Source organism: Tachyglossus aculeatus, chromosome 2 (genome assembly GCF_015852505.1).
Source record: "Tachyglossus aculeatus isolate mTacAcu1 chromosome 2, mTacAcu1.pri, whole genome shotgun sequence".
In the NCBI taxonomy this organism is placed as follows: domain Eukaryota; kingdom Metazoa; phylum Chordata; class Mammalia; order Monotremata; family Tachyglossidae; genus Tachyglossus; species Tachyglossus aculeatus.
Genome location: NC_052067.1, coordinates 103,022,902 through 103,040,763, shown reverse-complemented (window position 1 = coordinate 103,040,763; position 17,862 = coordinate 103,022,902). Strand labels below are relative to the sequence as shown.

At 43.5% G+C, this 17,862-nt stretch overlaps 1 protein-coding gene across 3 annotated transcripts in view; it reads left to right on the top strand.

Annotated features, from left to right (window-relative positions):
- NCK2 (NCK adaptor protein 2) overlaps positions 1-17,862 on the top strand; it is a 308,554-nt gene that overhangs the window by 240,611 nt on the left and 50,081 nt on the right. For all 3 annotated transcript variants that reach the window (XM_038742303.1, XM_038742308.1, XM_038742299.1), the window contains exon 3: positions 1,734-1,975. In XM_038742303.1, the coding sequence (XP_038598231.1) occupies positions 1,750-1,975 (226 nt within the window). In that variant the 5' untranslated portion in view covers positions 1,734-1,749. The remainder of the gene's footprint in view (positions 1-1,733; positions 1,976-17,862) is intronic.

Genomic DNA, 17,862 nt, shown 5'->3' with positions numbered 1-17,862 from the left:
ATGCAAAAAGTGCTATGGTGGCACAGAGATTTTTAATATGGGGGAGGGTGTAACTATGACACTTGCCTTTTATTCATTAATTCGATCATATTTACTGAGTGCTTACTGTGTGCAGAGTACTGTACTAAGCCCCTGGAAAGCACAATACAGCAATAGAGACGATCCCTGCCCACAACGGGCTCTCACAGTGTAGAGGACTTTTAGAGAACTCAAGGTGATTTACTCTTTGTAATCTGTAGAACACCTCAGTGAGGTAAATGGGTGTACATAAGAAAATTTTTCCTCCTTGTCTTCTCTCTTCTGGAACCAGAAGTTTTCATTTGCTATTTCTTTGGAGTATTATGATGGCTTTCAGGGTCAAGTTGGAGGAAGTTTATCCTTTTTGATTTCTTAGCAGCACATAATTGTTGTCCAAGTTAACCATCACAAAAATGCCAAACACCAAGCTACCCTCACACCAGGACAGATTATTAATTAATATGCAGCGTGGCTTAGTGGAAAGAGCTTGGGAGTCAGAAGACGCAGGTTCTAAACCTGGCTCCACCACTTGCCTGCTGAGTGACCCCGGGGTGACTTAACTTCTCTGTGCCTCAGTTACCTCATCTGTAAAATGGGGATGAAGACTGTTATCCATATGTGGAACAACCTGATTACCCTGTCTCTACCCCAGCACTTAGAACAGTGCTTGGCGCATAGTAAGCGCTTAACAACATCATTATTATTATGCAGGATTTAGAGGCAGCATGGTGTAGTGAAAGAACATGGACTGGAAGTCAGAAGGACCTGAGTTCTAATCCCGTCTGATGTGTGACCTTGGACACGTCACTTAACTTCTCTGTGCCTCTTCTGTTACCTTCTGTAAAATGGGTGTTGAGACTCTGAGCCCCACATGGGACATGGACTGTGCCCAACCTTATTAGCCTCTATCTACCCCAATGCTTAGAACAGTGCCCAGCACAGATTAAGTGCTTAACAAATACCATTAAAAAATTCTTTTGACCTACTGAGGAACAGTAGACTGTCTTGCATATTCAAAATGGCATTACGCTTTCTACAAGTTTAAATCAATAACCTTAGATCCAGTGTGATAGAAGCAATTAAAGAAGCAGTGTGTTCTAGAGGGAAGAGCAAAGGACTGGGTGTCAGAAGACCAGGGTTCTAACTTTGACTCCTTCACTTACTTGCTGTGTAACTTTAGGCAAGTCACATCACCCCTTCAGCCTCAGATTTCTCATCTGTAAAACAGAGATTAAATACCTATTTTCCTTCCCTTTGTCTGATCTTATTCACTTGTATCTACCCCCAGCATTTAGCACAGAGAGCTTTAATAAATACCACAAGTGTTCAAGTATGCCAGAATGTAAGAGGTAAAAACATGAAGCACAATGTAAAACTTAAAAGTGGAAGCTATTTGTGAAATGAACACTCTAAATGAATTAAACTTGGTTGATATTTATTGGAAAGACCCTAACAAAGAACATATTGCAACAGAAAAATACACAATGCATAATGTATGGAATTTATTACAAAGTGCCCTTTCATATAGTCTAAATATGATAATGATGCCAACTCGAGGTCATTTTGAGGTTTCAGATATTTAGTTATAAAACCTGGAAGAAAATCCTTTACAAAAGTGTATTTAAAGGCTATAAATGTTCAAGCTTTTAAAATGAGGTAATGGATGAGGCATCCGTGTAGTTATCTAATGAGAACCTTCTATGTTTTCTTGCCAGAGGGACTCCATGAAAGATGACAGAAGAAGTTATTGTTATAGCCAAGTGGGATTACACTGCTCAGCAAGATCAAGAACTTGACATCAAGAAGAATGAACGGCTGTGGTTGCTAGATGATTCCAAAACGTGGTGGAGGGTAAGAAATGCAGCCAACAGAACAGGATACGTGCCATCCAATTATGTGGAGAGAAAGAACAGTTTAAAGAAAGGCTCCTTGGTTAAAAATCTGAAAGACACATTAGGTAAGTATGTGTTGGTTCATTAAGGCTCCAAATGAAGAATTGAAACTTTTCCTATTTTCTCAAATTAAATCCCTCCCCCCCACCCTCCCACTTACACACTTTCTGGGGATTTGGACACTCTTGTATTAAGACCCAAGCTGAATGAAAAGTCAAAATATCCTTTCAGTTCCTTTTTTTCTGGCATCTTGTGTACAATTATGTAGAACAATGTGAAAGATGAATCGGATCAATTCAGAGAGAATGGAAACTGTATGGTCTTGTATAATTTGTCACTTCAGCATGTTGTGGGCTACTGCACATGTTTTCTGCCACTAATCAAAATTCAAGGGTGGAATTACCACCACAGAAAATCCTCAAACTCTTGCCAGGATCTTTCCTTAGGTACTTTTTTTTTCTAGAATCGGTCAAAAAATACGCCTCTCTCTTGCAAAATTCAAAACAGTTGGCCTTCATGGTAGTGGAAATCAAAGGCTCGAGTGCCTGTGTCTTTTTCCCCCCTCAATAAAATGGATTGGGGAGAAAGATATTTTTATAATTCTAATAATAATAGTGGCATTTGTAAAGTGCATACTGTGTGTCAGGCACTGTCCTAAGCGCTGGGGTGGACACAAGTAAATCGGGTTGGACACAGTCCCTGTCCCACGTGGGGCTCGCAGTCTCAATCCCCATTTTACAGATGAGGTAACTGAGGCGCAGAGAAGTGAATTTACTTGCCCAAGATCACACAACAGACATGACGCCCAGGCCGGTGCTCTATCCATTATGCCATGCTGCTTCTGTACAACATATGCAGTATATATTGTACTATATACTCCTTGCTGCCTAATAGGGGCTTGGCCTTTAAGGGATCCATGTAATCTATGTACTGAAATAGTTGCACTAGGTGAGTGGTGAAAGGCTCTAGGCTACATCTTCTTTGTTCCCTAGGCCCTTTCTTGTCTTGTTCATTCATTCATTCATTCAGTTTTATTTATTGAGCACTTACTGTGTGCAGAGCACTGTACTAAGCGCTTGGGAAGTACAAGTTGGCAACGTATAAGGAGAAGCAGCATGGCTCAGTGGAAAGAGCCCGGGCTTTGGAGTCAGAGGTCATGGGTCAAATCCTGGCTCCACCAACTGTTAGCTATTTGACTTTGGGCAAGTCACTTAACTTCTCTGTGCCTCAGTTACCTCAACTGTAAAATGGGGATTAAAACTGTGAGCCCCCTGTGGGACAACCTGATCACCTTGTAACCTCCCCAGCACTTAGAACAGTGCTTTGCACATAGTAAGCCTTAACAAATACCATCTTTATTATTATTATTATTATTATTAACATATAGAGACAGTCCCTACCCAACAACAGGCTCACAGTCTAGAAGGGGGAGACAGACAACAAAACAAAACATGTGGACAGGTGTCAAGTCGTCAGAACAAATAGAAATAAAGCTAGATGCACATCATTATCAAAATAAATAGAATAGTAAATACGTACCAGTAAAATAAGTGCCTTGGCAGCACTCATTTTATCAAAGGATCACACTACCTGAAATTACCTTTGTGAGTTTTTTTCCTTTCTATGTATTTCCTAAGTGTTTACTATGTTCCAGGTACTGTACTAAGCACAGGGGTAGGTACAAGATAATGAGGTGGGACACAGTACATGTCTCACAGTATTACTCTTGGTCAGGACTCCTTTGATAACCAAGGTCTTAATGTGAAAACTTAAAGCAGTTTCTGCTGTAGATGACTAAGCGTTGTAAAGTAATTCCTTTGGGCTTTTAAGACTACTGCTTCTTATGTATAATGAATACCTTTTAGTTAAATGGGATCTAAAGTGGCTGAATTTTGTGGTGCTGAAGACGGTTCAGTCAATCAGTGGTATTAAGCATTCACTGTCTGCAGGACAGTGTACTAAGCACTTGAGAAAGTTCAGCACACAGTCAGTAGGCACGTACCCTGCCCACAAGGAGCTTACAGTCTAGAGGAGAGACAGACATTAAAATAAATTACAGATATATACATAGGTCTAGTGGGGCTGAGGGTTGGTTGTTTATCAAGTGCTTAAAGGGTACAGATCCAAATGCATGGGCCATGCGTAAGGGAGAGGGAGTAGGGAAAATGAAGGATTAGTCAGGGAAAACCTCTTGGAGGAGATGCGATTTTAATAATGATTTGAAGGTGGGAATACTGGTGGTTAGAGTTAAAGTGTGGTAGTTCCAGGCCAGAGGGAGGATGTAGGCAAAGGGTTGGCAGCAAGATAGAAAAGACTGAGGTACAGTGAGTATGTTGGTCTTAGAGTAGCAAAGTGTGTGGGCTGGATTGTACTAAGAAATCAATGAGGGTAAGGTTGATTTCCTCCTGCCTTCAGGACATCTCTACTTGGATGTCCCAGCCATGGTCTCAAACTTAACATGTCCAAAACAAAGCTCCTCATCTTCTCACCCAAACCCTGTCCTCCTCGTGTTTCTCCCATCACTGTAGAAAACACAACCATTCTCCCTGTTCACTAGCCCATAAGTTCGTCTTTAGCCTCAACTCATCTCTCTCATTCAACCCACATATTCATTCTATCACTAACTCCTGTCGGTTCTACCTTGACAACGTTGCTAAGGTCCACCCTTTCTTCTCCATCCAAACTGCTATTATACTGACCCAAGCAAGCACTTATCCCACATTGATGGCTGCATCAGCTTCCTTGCTGATCTTCCTGCCTTCTGTCTTACAGTCCTCCCTTTACCCTGCTGCCCAGAACATTTTTCTACAAAAACATTCAGACCATGTTTCCCCACTTCTCATGAACCTTCAGTGGTTTCCCATCCACTTCCATATCAAACAGAAACTCCTTACCACTGTTTTTTTTCCATGGTTAAGTATTTGCTATATATCAGACATCTCTACTTGTATAATAAGGATGGTGTTTGCTAAGCACTTACTATGTGCCAAGCACTGTTCTAAGCGCTGGATGTCTTGCCGACTCCTCAAACTTAAGCAGAACTCCTTAGCTTCCCACGTAAACCCTATCCTCCCCCTGACTTTTCTCCACAGCACTTGCATACATGTCTCTAAATTATATGTTATCAATTATTTATTCATAATAATATCTGTCTCCCCCCTCTAGACTGTAAGCTTGTTACAGGCAGGGAACATGTCTACTAATTCTGTTCTGCTGTACTCTCCCAAGTGTTTGGTACAATGCTCTGCAAATAATAAGTGCTCAGCAAATGTCATTGATTAATTTAATTGATTTTCCATCACAGTAGACAGCACCACCATCCTCCCTGTCTCACAAGCCCGTAACCTTGTCATTGTCCTCGACTCATCTCTCTTTCAACCCAAATATTTAGTCTGTCACCAAATTTTGTTGGTTCAACCTTCACAACATCACCAACATCCACCCTCTTCGTTCCATGCGAACTGGCTACGCTGATCAAAGCACTTGTCCTGTCCCAACTCAATTATTACATCAGCCCCCTTGCTGACCTCTCTACCTCCTGTCTCTCCCCACTCGAGTCCCTGCATCACTCTGATGACCAGGTTTTTCTAAAAAGTCATCTGGTCCATGGTTTCCCACTCCTCAAGAACCTCCAATGGTTGCCCATCCACCTCCGCATCAAAAAGAAACTTTTTCATTTCCTTTAAAGCACTCAATCACCTTGCCCCCTCCTTCCTTACATCCATAATTTCGTATTACAACCCAGCCTGCAAACTTCACTGCTCTAATGCCACCTAACCCCATGCATCTTAATCTCAACTATGTCGCCGTCGACCTCTTGACCACATCCTGCCTCCGACCTGGAATGCCCTCCTTCTTCATATCTGACAGACCCTCTCCATCTTCCAAGTCTTATTAAAATCACATCTCCTCCAAGAAGTCTTCCATGACTAAGTCCTTATTTTCTCTTCCACTCCCTTCTGGGTTAACCTTGTTCTTGGATTTGCACGCTTATTCACCCCTTTCTCAACCCCACAGCACTTATGTACGTATCCATAATTTATTTGGATTAGTGTTTGTATATCCCCCTCTAGACTGTAGGTTTTTTTTAGGATGGGGAGATGTGGATGTGTTTGAAAGCACTGGAGAAGAAGCCACTGGAGAGTGAACAGTTGAAGATGGTTGTTAGGGAGGGAATAAAAGAGAGACCCCTCATCTCTCCTCCTCCCTCTCCCTTCTGTCTCATCTATGCATTTGGATTTGTACCCTTTAAGCACTTGATGTTCACCCCACCCTTCCCCTCCAGGACTTCAGTACATATCCGTAATTTATTTTCACATCTGTCTCCCTCATCAGCCTGTAGGTTCCTGTGTCTACCAAGCCTGTAAACTCCTGTGTCTACCAATTCTGTTGTATTGTACTCTCCCAAGTGTTTAGTACAGTGTTCTACATAGAGTAAGTGCTCAATAAATACCATTGATTAACTTATACTTGCCTTCAAGGAGCTTTCCTTCCAGCAGTGGGGACAGACACTAAAATAAATTAAAGAAAGGAAGCAAAATAACATAACAATATGTGAGCCCATTGTTGGGTAGGGACTGTCTCTATCCGTTGCTGAATTGTATTTCCAAGCACTTAGTACAGTGCTTTGCACACAGTAAGTGCTCAATAAATACGATTGAATGATTGAATGTCCATAAGTATATTGGGGGTAGATGGGTGTCCCGGGCTGAAAGTGCTCATGTGGCAGTTGTTTACGATTAGGTAGGGGGTGTAAATTAATTGGGGAAGGCCTCCAGGAGGAGGTGTGATTTCAAAATGGCTTTGAAGCCTGGGAGAATGCTGATCTGTCTGATGATTAGGTGGGAATTCCAAGACAAGGGAGGTTTTGAGCTGGAGGTTTCATTCATTCATTCAATTGTATTTATTGAGTGCTTACCGTGTGCAAAGCTCTGTACCAAGTGCTTGGGAAGTACAAGTCGGCAACATATAGAGCCAGCCCCTACCCAACAACGGGCTCACAGTCTAGAAGGGGGAGAGACAGACAACAAAACAAAACATGTAGAAAGGTGTCAAAACCATCAGAATAAATAGAATTATAGCTATAAGCACATCATTAATAAAATAGAGTAGTAAATATGTACAAGTAAAATAGAGTAATAAATCTGTACAAATAATAATAATAATAATGGCATTTAAGTGCTTACTATGTGCAAAGCACTGTTCTAAGCAGTGGATATATACACAATATTGTATATATTGTATTGTACAGTATTGTACAATATTTTATGTATATAGCAAATATATACAAGTGCTGTGGAGAGGGTAAGGAGGTAGGGTGGGGGGGATGGGGAGGAGAGGAAAAAGGGCTCAGTCTGGGAAGGCCTCCTGGAGGAGGTGAGCTCTCAGTAGGGCATTGAAGGGAGGAAGAGAGCTAGTTTGACAGATGTGTGGAGGGAGGGCATTCCATGCTGGAGGAAGGACGTGGGCCAGGGATTGACAGCGGGACAGACGAGAACGAGGCACAGTGAGGAGGTTAGCAGCAGAGGTGCGGAGGGTGCGGGCTGGGCTGGAGAAGGAGAGAAGGGAGGTGAGGTAAGAGGGAGCAAGGTGTTGGAGAGCCTTGAAGCCAAGTGTGAGGAGTTTTTGCTTGATTCATATGTTGACAGGCAACCACTGGAGATTTTTGAGGAGGGAGTGACATGCCCAGAGTGTTTCTGTACAAAGATAATCTGGGCAGCAGAGTGAAGTATAGACTGAAGCGGGGAGAAACAGGAGGATGGGAGATCAGAGAGGAGGCTGATACAGTAATCCAATCGGGATAGGATGAGAGATTGAACCAGCAAGGTAGCGGTTTGGATGGAGAGGAAAGGGCGGATCTTGGTAATGTTGTGGAGGTGAGACTGGCAGGTTTAGATGACGGATTGGATGTGTGGGGTGAATGAGAGAGTGGAGTCAAGGGTAACAACCAAGGTTGCGGGCTTGTGAGACGGGAAGGATGGTAGTGCCGTCCACAGTGACGGGAAAGTCAGGGAGAGGACAGAGTTTGGGAGGTAAGATAAGGAGCTGAGTCTTGGACATATTGAGTTTTAGATGGTGGGCAGACATCCAGATGGAGATGTCCTGAAGGCAGGAGGAGATATGAGCCTGGAGGGAGGTTGACAATGGGAAGAACTGAGTATGTTAGCTTGAGCATTTCATTGATTTTTCTTTGAACCATTGGACTTACAAGGTGAAATGAGACACAGTGCAGCCAGAAATGGGCAAAATTTGTTTTCTGATGTGTTTTTCTCTAGAATTCCATTAGACTGAATTACTACTAATCTTCCCGCTTTCAAACCTAACAGCAAAGCTGACTCATTTCACTTGAAACTACATTCCCATCCCCTCCACAGAGGTGTAAATAAACAATGAAATGCCCCCAAAGTGGAAGCAATATGGCGTCGTGGATAGATTTTCTGTTGTGTGACCTTGGACAAGTCACTTCACTTCTCATGGCCTCAGATATCTCATCTGTAAAATGGTGGTTGAGACTGTGAGCCCCACATGGGACAAGGTTGGTGTGCAACCCACTTTGCTTGTATCCACCCCAGTGCTTAGTACAGTGCCTGGTACATAGTAAGCGCTTAACAAATACCATAATTATTATTATTCTTATTATTAAGGTTTAAAATATCCTAATTGAATAAATTGTTCCTGAGTAATTGCCAGTTGGCTGTGGATTTACTTTCTGGAATTAGCAGAAAAAGAAAAGAAAAAGCATCAGTCCCAAATTACAATCATCATCAGTCTTTATCTAGATTGCACTAAGCCCTATTTCACTCTTGGTGTGTTCAGATAACTAGAAATAAATTCACTCACTTCCAGAAAGTGCATTGTCATGGATTGTAATTACAACTGACCATTGTTTTTGAGATCAGAATAAAAACCTTTGAGTTTGTTACAGGGTTTAAACCTTATCATTTCATTTGATATGGACACTTTTTACTGCAGAATGCTCCCTCCTGGGCTAGCTGTGTCTACATTGTGGTTGAGATTCAACACATTCCTTTGTGCTGCTTAATGACCATTCTTCAGTGAGTTTACTTTTGCATAAAAGTCTTTGTTCCATTAAGTAAAAAGAAACCCTCATCATCTCAGCAGGGATTCTCCATTGCTCCTTTGAGCTCAGCCACAAGAGCTGCCAAGGAATTTCTCACCTTCCTAAAGGTGTAACACAAATTAGGGTTTAAATCATTATCTTAGAGAATCTTCAGCATCCCATGTTGCTCCCACACCTCAGATTTTGCAATTCCTCTTATTTTGTGAACAGACACAATCACAGCTCTCATCCTGGCGTCTCATTCATTCAATCAATCGGTCAAACGCGGTATTTATGGAGTGCTTAATGTGTGCAGAGCACTGTACTAAGCATCTGGAAAGGTATATAACAGATGCATTCCCTGATTCATTCATTCATTCATTCATTCAATCGTATTTACTGAGCACTTACTGTGTGCAGAGCACTGTACTAAGCGCTTGGGAAGGACAAGTTGGCAACATATAGAAACAGTCCCTACCCAACATTACAGTGATCTTACAGTTTAGAGATGGAAACAGATATTAATATGAATAAGTAATTTATAATATATAATTTAAAAATATGTAGACTAGTGCTGTGGGGTAGGGGTGGGGTGAATATCAATCAAACAATGGTATTTATCGAGTGCTTACTGCATGCAGAGTACTGTATTAAAGTGCATGAGCTCCTTATCTTCCCTCCCAAACCCTGTCCTCTCCCTGACTTTCCCGTCACTGTGGATAGCACTACCATCTTTCCCGTCTCACAAGCCCGCAACCATGGTGTCATCCTTGACTCTGCTCTCTCATTCACCCGACACATCCAATCTGTCACCAAAACCTGCCGGTCTCAGCTCCACAACATCGCCAAGATCCGCCCTTTCCTCTCCATCCAAACCGCTACCTTGCTGGTTCAAACTCATCCTATCCTAACTGGATTACCGCATCAGCCTCCTCTCTGATCTCCCATCCTCCTGTCTTTCCCCGCTTCAGTCTATACTTCACTCTGCTGCCCAGATTATCTTTGTGCAGAAACGCTCTGGGCATGTCACTCCCCTCCTCAAAATCTCCAGTGGTTGCCTGTCAACATATGAAACAAACAAAAAACTCCTCACACTTGGCTTCAAGGCTCTCCAACACCTTGCCCCCTCCTACCTCACCTCCCTTCTCTCCTTCTACGGCCCAGCCCGCACCCTCCGCTCCTCTGCTGCTAACCTCCTCACTGTGCCTTGTTCTCGTGGGTCGATCCCCGGCCCACGTCCTACCTCTGGCCTGGAATGCCCTCCCTCCACACATCTGCCAAACTAGCTCTCTTCCTCCTTTCAATGCCCTACTGAGAGCTCACCTCCTCCAGGAGCCCCCCCCCCACCTTATCCTCTGCTCCTCCTCCCTTCCCCATCACCCTTACTCCCTCCTTCTGCCCTACCCCCTTCCCCTCCCAACAGCACTTGTGTATAATTGTACATATTTATTACTCTATTTTATTAGTGCTGTGTATATAGCTATAATTCTATTTCTTCTGATGGCACTGACACCTGTCTCCTTGGGGTTTTTTGTTTGTTTTTATTTTGTCTGTCTCCCCCTTCTAGACTGTGACCCTGTTGTTGGGTAGGGACCGTCTCTATATGTTGCTGATTTGTGCTTCCTAAGTGCTTAGTACAGTGCTCTGCACACAGTAATCACTCAATAAATATGACTGACAATGAATAAGAGAGTACAGTAGAGAAGCAGCATGGCTTAGTGGAAAAAGCATGGGCTTGGGAGTCAGAGGTCACGGGTTCTAATCCCTGCTCTGCCACTTGTCAGCTGTGTGACTTTGAGAAAGTCACTTAACTTCTCTGTGCCTCAGTTACCTCATCTATTCATTTATTCAATCGTATTTATTGAGCGCTTAATGTGTGCAGAGCATTCATTCATTCATTCGCATTTACTGAGCACTTACTGTGTGCCGAGCACTGTACTAAGCACTTGGGAAGTACAAGTTGGCAACAGATAGAGACGGTCCCTATCCAACAGCAGGCTCACAGTCTAGAAGGGGGAGACAGACGACAAAACAAAACATATTAACAAAATAAAATACATAGAATAAATATGTACAAATAAAACCGATTAACAGAGTAGGGCTTTGAAGGTCCTGTCTGAAGCAGAAGAGAAGTGTGAGAACGTAAGAAGAGAGGCAGCCAAAGCACTTGGGAAGTACAAGTCGGCAACATATAGAGACGGTCTGTAAAATGGGGATTAAGACTGAGCCCATGTGGGACAACCTGTATCAGCCTCCTCTCCGATCTCCCATCCTAACGTCTCTCCCCACTTCAATCCATACTTCATGCTGCTGCCCGGATTGTCTTTGTCCAGAAACTCTCTGGGCATGTTACTCCCCTCCTCAAAAATCTCCAGTGGCTACCAATCAACCTATGCATCAGGCAGAAACTCCTCACCCTGGGCTTCAAGGCTGTCCATCACCTCGCCCCCTCCTACCTCACCTCCCTTCTCTCCTTCTACAGCCCAGCCTGCCCCCTCCACTCCTCTGCTGCTAATCTCCTCACCGTACCTCGCTCTCGCCTGTCCCGCCATCGACCCCTGGCCCACATCATCCCCCGGGCCTGGAATGCCCTCCCTCTGCCCATCCGCCAAGCTAGCTCTCTTCCTCCCTTCAAGGCCCTACTGAGAGCTCACCTTCTCCAAGAGGCCTTCCCAGACTGAGCCCCCCTCCTCTCACACCCTCTTCCTCCCCATCCCCCCCGCCTTACCCCCTTCCCATCCCCACAGCACCTGTATATATGTATATATGTTTGTATGTATTTATTACTCTATTTTATTTGTACATATTTATTCTATTTATTTTATTTTGTTAATATGTTTTGTTTTGTTGTCTGTCTCCCCCTTCTAGACTGTGAGCCCACTGTTGGGTAGGGACCGTCTATATGTTGCCAACTTGTACTTCCCAAGCGCTTAGGACAGTGCTCTGCACACAGTAAGCGCTCAATAAATACGATTGAATGAATGAATGAACCTGATTACCTTGTGTCTACCCCAGCACTTAGAACAGTGCACATAGTAAGCACTTAACAAATAACATCATTATTACAGTACAGCAGAGTTGGTAGACACATTCCCTGCCCATAGGGAGCTTCCAATTTAGAGAGGGGAGACAGATATTAATATAAATAAATTACAGATGGGTACATAATGCTGACCTCTCACTGACATCCTGCTTCTGGCCTGAAGCCTCCTTCTTTGTACCCGACAATTACTCTTCCCTCCTTCAAAGTAAATGCCCTCCAAGAGCCCTTCCTTGCCTAAGCCCCCTTTTCCTTTTATCCACTCTCTTCTGCATTGCACTGACTGGCTCCCTTTATTTATCCCCCCTCCAGCCCCAAAGCACCATCCGTAATTATTGATATTAATCTCTATATCCCCCTCGTGTCTGTAAGCTTGTTGTGGGCAGTGGATGTGTTTGTTTTATTGTTATATTGTACTCTCCCAAGTGCTTAGTACAGTGCTCTGCACACAGTAAGCGCTCAGTAAATATGATGGATTGATTGAATTATGTCATTACCTTAAACGATGATCATCATTGTGCTTTATATGCAAACCTGGAACCTAGGTTGGATTTGAGGACTGAACTTGGGGTTTATATGAATAAAAATGGTAGCTAAATAAAGGTAGATTTTGTTCATGCACAATTCTTGAGACAGTTATATTGCACCAGAACTCCAAATTGCCTAAGTACAGGAATTTGTATAGTCCATAAGTTTTCAAATTCCATAGCACAGACCTATTTAGATTAATGCCAAATTATTTTCTTTCATCTATGTCATTTCATTAATATTTTGTAATTTAATCAAATGAACTATGCTTTATTTTCTCAGGGATGAAAGTCTGCATAAACACATCTACAATTTGTATAAAAAAAGAACTTGATACCATGATTATTAGAATTTTTCTGTTGTAGAATGGATATAGTACTTTGCTGATCCTCAAAAAAAAATCCATTGGTTGCCCATCCACCTCCGCATCAAACAAAAAATCCCAGAGAAGCAGCGTGGCTCTGTGGAAGGAGCATGGGCTTCAGAGTCAGAGGACATGGGTTCTAATACCGGCTCTGCTACTTCTCTGCTGTATGACCTTGGGCAAGCCACTTTTCTGTGCCACAGTTACCTCATCTGTAAAATGGGGATTAAGACTGTTAGTCCCATGAAGGACAATCTGATTTCCTTGTATCTACCCCGGCGCTTATAACCGTGCTTGGCATGTAGTAAGCACTTAACAACTACCATAATTATTATTATTATTTAAAGCACTCCACCACCTTGCCCCCTTCTACCTCACCTTGCTACTCTCCTCTACAACCCAGCCCGCACACTTTACTCCTCTAAGGCTAAACATCTCACTCTGCCTTTGTATCTTGCTAACCTCGCTTGCATCCTGCCTCTGACCTGGAAGGCCCTCCTTCCTCAAATCTGACAGACAGTTACTTTCCTCCCCTTCAAAGCCTTAATTAAGACACCTCTCCTCCAGGAGGCCTTCCCTGACTAAGCCCCCCTTTCCTCTTCTCCCACTCCCTTCTGTGTCTCCCTGAATTGCTCCCCCAGTTCTCCCCCCATCCCAGCCCCACAGCACTTATGTACATATCTGTAATTTTTTTTTATATTAATGTCTGTCTTCCCCCCTCTAGACTGTAAGTTCATTGTGGACAGGGAATGTGACCCTTTATTGTTGTATTGTCCTCTCCCAAGTACTTAGTACAGGGCTCTGCACACAGTAAGTGCTCAATAATAAATCTTACTCAGAATTCATTCAGAGGAAGGTTCTACAGGTTAAACAATAAAAATTTAGAGTATTGTAACTTGTGGTTACAAGTTACCACTTTTAGACTGTGAGCCCACTGTTGGGTAGGGACTGTCTCTATATGTTGCCAACTTGTACTTCCCAAGCGCTTAGTACAGTGCTCTGCACACAGTAAGCACTCAATAAATACGATTGACGATGATGATGGTTAAAGTCTGCAACTCACAAATTTTTAAAACATTTGGTTGTAATATGCGAGATGTAAAAGCTTCTCCCAGCTGTTTCAGGCTACCAAGACATTATGTAAATACTGAGCCAGCGTGCTAATTGTACCTCTTGGCCTCAGAATTAATGAACCTCTCAAAATGCCAAGGAGACACAAAGGGAAAGCTGAAAGGGTTTGGCCCAGTCATTTACAAGCCGGCAGGACCATCTGTTGCACAGTGTTTTATTAGCAAAGGGTTCCCTGGGCCTGAATTGGCCATAATGATAATCATTGAGAAGATTCAGAATGCCTTGTGATAAACTGGTGTCAGTACGGCCTTTACTCCCCACTCTTAGATGCTGCTCTGGTTCCCATTTACCCCTTACAGTGCTCTTATAAATCGGGGAGGGCACAATGAATCCATGAATGAGTGAGTCTGGTCACTGTGACCTCGAGATGCCTCACCAATCGATGGTATTCAGCAAATGCTTACTGTGTGCAGAGCACACTACTAAGTGCTTGGGAGAGTACACTGCAACAGAATAAGCAGGCATGATCCCTGCCCACCAGGAGCTCACAGTCTGCAGTGGAAAACAGGCATTAAAATAAATTACCGATGGACATGTAAGTACATATTCATTCATTCATTGAATCATATTTATTGAGTGCTTTCTGTGTGTGGAGCACTGAACTATGCACTTGGGAAAGTACAATACAGCAAAAGAGACAATCTCTGTCCACAATGAGCTCACAATCTGGGGGAGGGCAGACAGACATCAATACAAGAAAACAGGCATCAATATAAATGAATAAAATTATAGATGTATACATAAGTGCTGTGGAGCAGTGGGGGGAAGAGCAAAGGGAGCGAGGGTGACTTGGAAGGGAGTGGGAGATGAGGAAAAGTGGGGCTTAGTCTGGGAAGGCCTTTGGAGGAGATGCGCCTTCATTAGGGCTTTGAAGTAGGGGAGAGTGATTAGTGAATTTGAAGAGGGAGGACGTTCCAGGCCAGAGGAAGGCCATGGGCCAGGGGTGAGTGGTGAGACAGGCGAGATGAAGGCACAGTGAGAAGGTTAGCACCAGAGGATTGGCGTGTGCGGGCTGGGTTGTAGAAGGAGCGAAGTGAGGTGAGGTAGGAGGGAACAAGGTGATGGAGAGCTTTAAAGCCAATAGTGAGGAGTTTGACACATGAGGTGGATAGGCAACCACTGGAGCTCCACATACACGTACGGACAGTTGGGGCAGGGTGAAAATCAAAGTGCTCAAGGAGTGCAGACCTAAATGCATAGGTGACACAGAAGAGAGGGCAAATAGGGTAAGCGAGGGCAGAGTCAGGGAATGCCTCTTGGAGGAGATCTAATTTGAAGCCCAGGGAAGTACTTAGATGGATCCAAGAGCAGCAAGAGTAGGTCTAGATCGGACTAGATCTCCAAGATTGCCTTAGTGGAACCCCGTTTTCAGCTCTAGAACAGATCCACACCCTCAATAATAATAATAGTAATAATAATGATGGCATTTATTAAGTGCTTACTATGTGCAAAGCACTGTTCTAAGCACTGGGGAGGTTACAAGGTGATCAAGTTGTCCCACGGGGAGCTCACAGTCTTAATCCCCATTTTACAGATGATGGAACTGAGGCACATAGAAGTGAAGTGACTTGCCCAAAGTCACACAGCTGACAATTGGTAGAGGCGGGATTTGAACCCATGACCTCTGACTCCAAAGCCCGGGCTCTTTTCACTGAGCCACGATGTTTCTCAGGGAATGTCACTGTTTATTGTTGTATTGTACTTTCCCAAGTGCTCATTATGGTGCTCCGCACACAGTAAACACTCAGTGAATATGATTGAATAAATGAATGATTGAACTCCACCAACTTGGTCGACTTTCCTCTTAGCACCCTCCTCCCCTGCCACTCCGTGCCTCCAGTAATCTTGCAACACCAACCTTCTGCTCTGGATCACCTCCCTGGTTACATCCTTCCACTCTGTGCTTGTGCTTGCTCTGATAATAATAATTATGGTATTTATTAAGGCTTCCTACGTGCCAAGCACTTTGCTAATTGGTGGGGTAGAGACAAGATCATCAGGTTCCTCATGGGGCTCTCAAGCTAAGGAGGAGCTAGAACAGGTATTGAGTCCCCATTTTGTAGATGAGGGAACTGAGCTACAGAGAAGTTTAGTGATTTGCCCAAGACCACACAGCAGGCATATAGCAAGACAGATTTAGAAGCCAAGTCCTTTGTCTCCCAGACTTGTGCTCTTTCCAGGAGCCCATGCTGCTTCTTCCATTGCTTTCAGAAAGAAGATTGTTTTATCTTGTCCTGGAAACTGCCTTAAATAATGCTGATTAGGTGGATTAGAGTATTTGGGAGGGGTATAGATTATATATTGATGGCATTTATTAAGCACTTACTACGTGCAAAGCTCTGTTCTAAGCGCTGGGGAGGTTACAAGGTGATCAGGTAGTCCCACGGGGGGCTCACACAATTTTAATCCCCATTTTACAGATGAGGTAACTGAGGCACAGAGAAGTTAAGTGACTTGCCCAAAGTAACACAGTTGATGATTGGCAGAGCCGGGATTTGAACCCATGACCTCTGACTCCAAAGCCCGTGCTCTTTCCACTAAGCCATGCTGCTTCTCGATGATAATGAGTTCAGTTTTGAGTGTGGTTAGCTTAAGGTGCCAGGAGGGCATCCAGGTAAGATGACCTGGAGGAGGAAGGTAAAAGATTGCAGAGCCAAGTGGGCTCAGGATTAGCAAGGTAGATTGGGGAGTCATACATGTCGAGGTAGTAGTTGAACCAATAAGAGTGCAGTCTTGATGGAGGATGAGAAGGTGGATGATTTCTCAAACTTTTTCTAAGGGTATTTGTTAACCGTTGTGTGCCAGGCACTGTACTAAGCACTGGGGTAGATAGATACAAGCTAATCAGATGGGAAAGAATCCATGTCCCACATGGGTTTCACACTATTAATTCCCATTTTACAGCTGAGGTAACTGAGACATAGAGAAGCTAAGTGACTTGCCCAAGGTCATCCAGCAGACAAGTGGCAGAGTTGGGGTTAGAACCCACATCATCTTACTCCCAGGTCTGTGCTCTTTCCAATAGGCCACACACTTGAACTAATTTGAAAAACAGAAGCCAACCTAGTAATGCTACTTACCACCCACAACTATATCAGAATACAGAAGTGTGGGTAGGTTTGCTGTGTTTTTGTTCCAGACTCTGCTATATGATAAGCTGAAATGAACTGAAGCAAGGAGAACGGAGGAAACATGGTCAGGATACAGTAAAATAAAACCTCAGACAGTGCTGCATCGTAGCAAGAAATTGGAAGACAGACTTCAGGTGAACTGCAGTCCAAACCAGAGGGATTCTATATTTGTGCAGAGGCTTTAAAAAAGATCATGAGACAAGAGACAAAAATTAAAACATCATCCAGAGCTGCAAACAGCCATGACAGCACAGTAAAGGAGAATCTTGTTGCCTACCCAGTGAGGTTATGTCATTTGGGAAGCAGCATGGCTCAGTGGAAAGAGTGCGGGCTTGGGAGTCAAAGGTCATGGGTTCTAATCCTGACTCTACCACTTGTCAGCTGGGTGACTTTGGGCAAGTCCCTTCACTTCTCTGAGCCTCAGTTACCTCATCTGTAAAATGGGGATTAAGACTGTGAGCCCCATGTGGGACAACCTGATCACCTTGTATCCCCCCACCCAGCACTTAGAACAGTGATTTGCATATAGTAAGCACTTAACAAACACCATCATCATTATTATTATTATTCTTTGCTCCAGTATTGGCATTTTCAGCCAGATTTGCATCATTAGGTGAATTTCATCGTTAGTGGTGACTTTGAGTACGTAGAACACTGTCTCTGTTTACCTCCAATTGTTCTGACAAAGCAGGAATCTC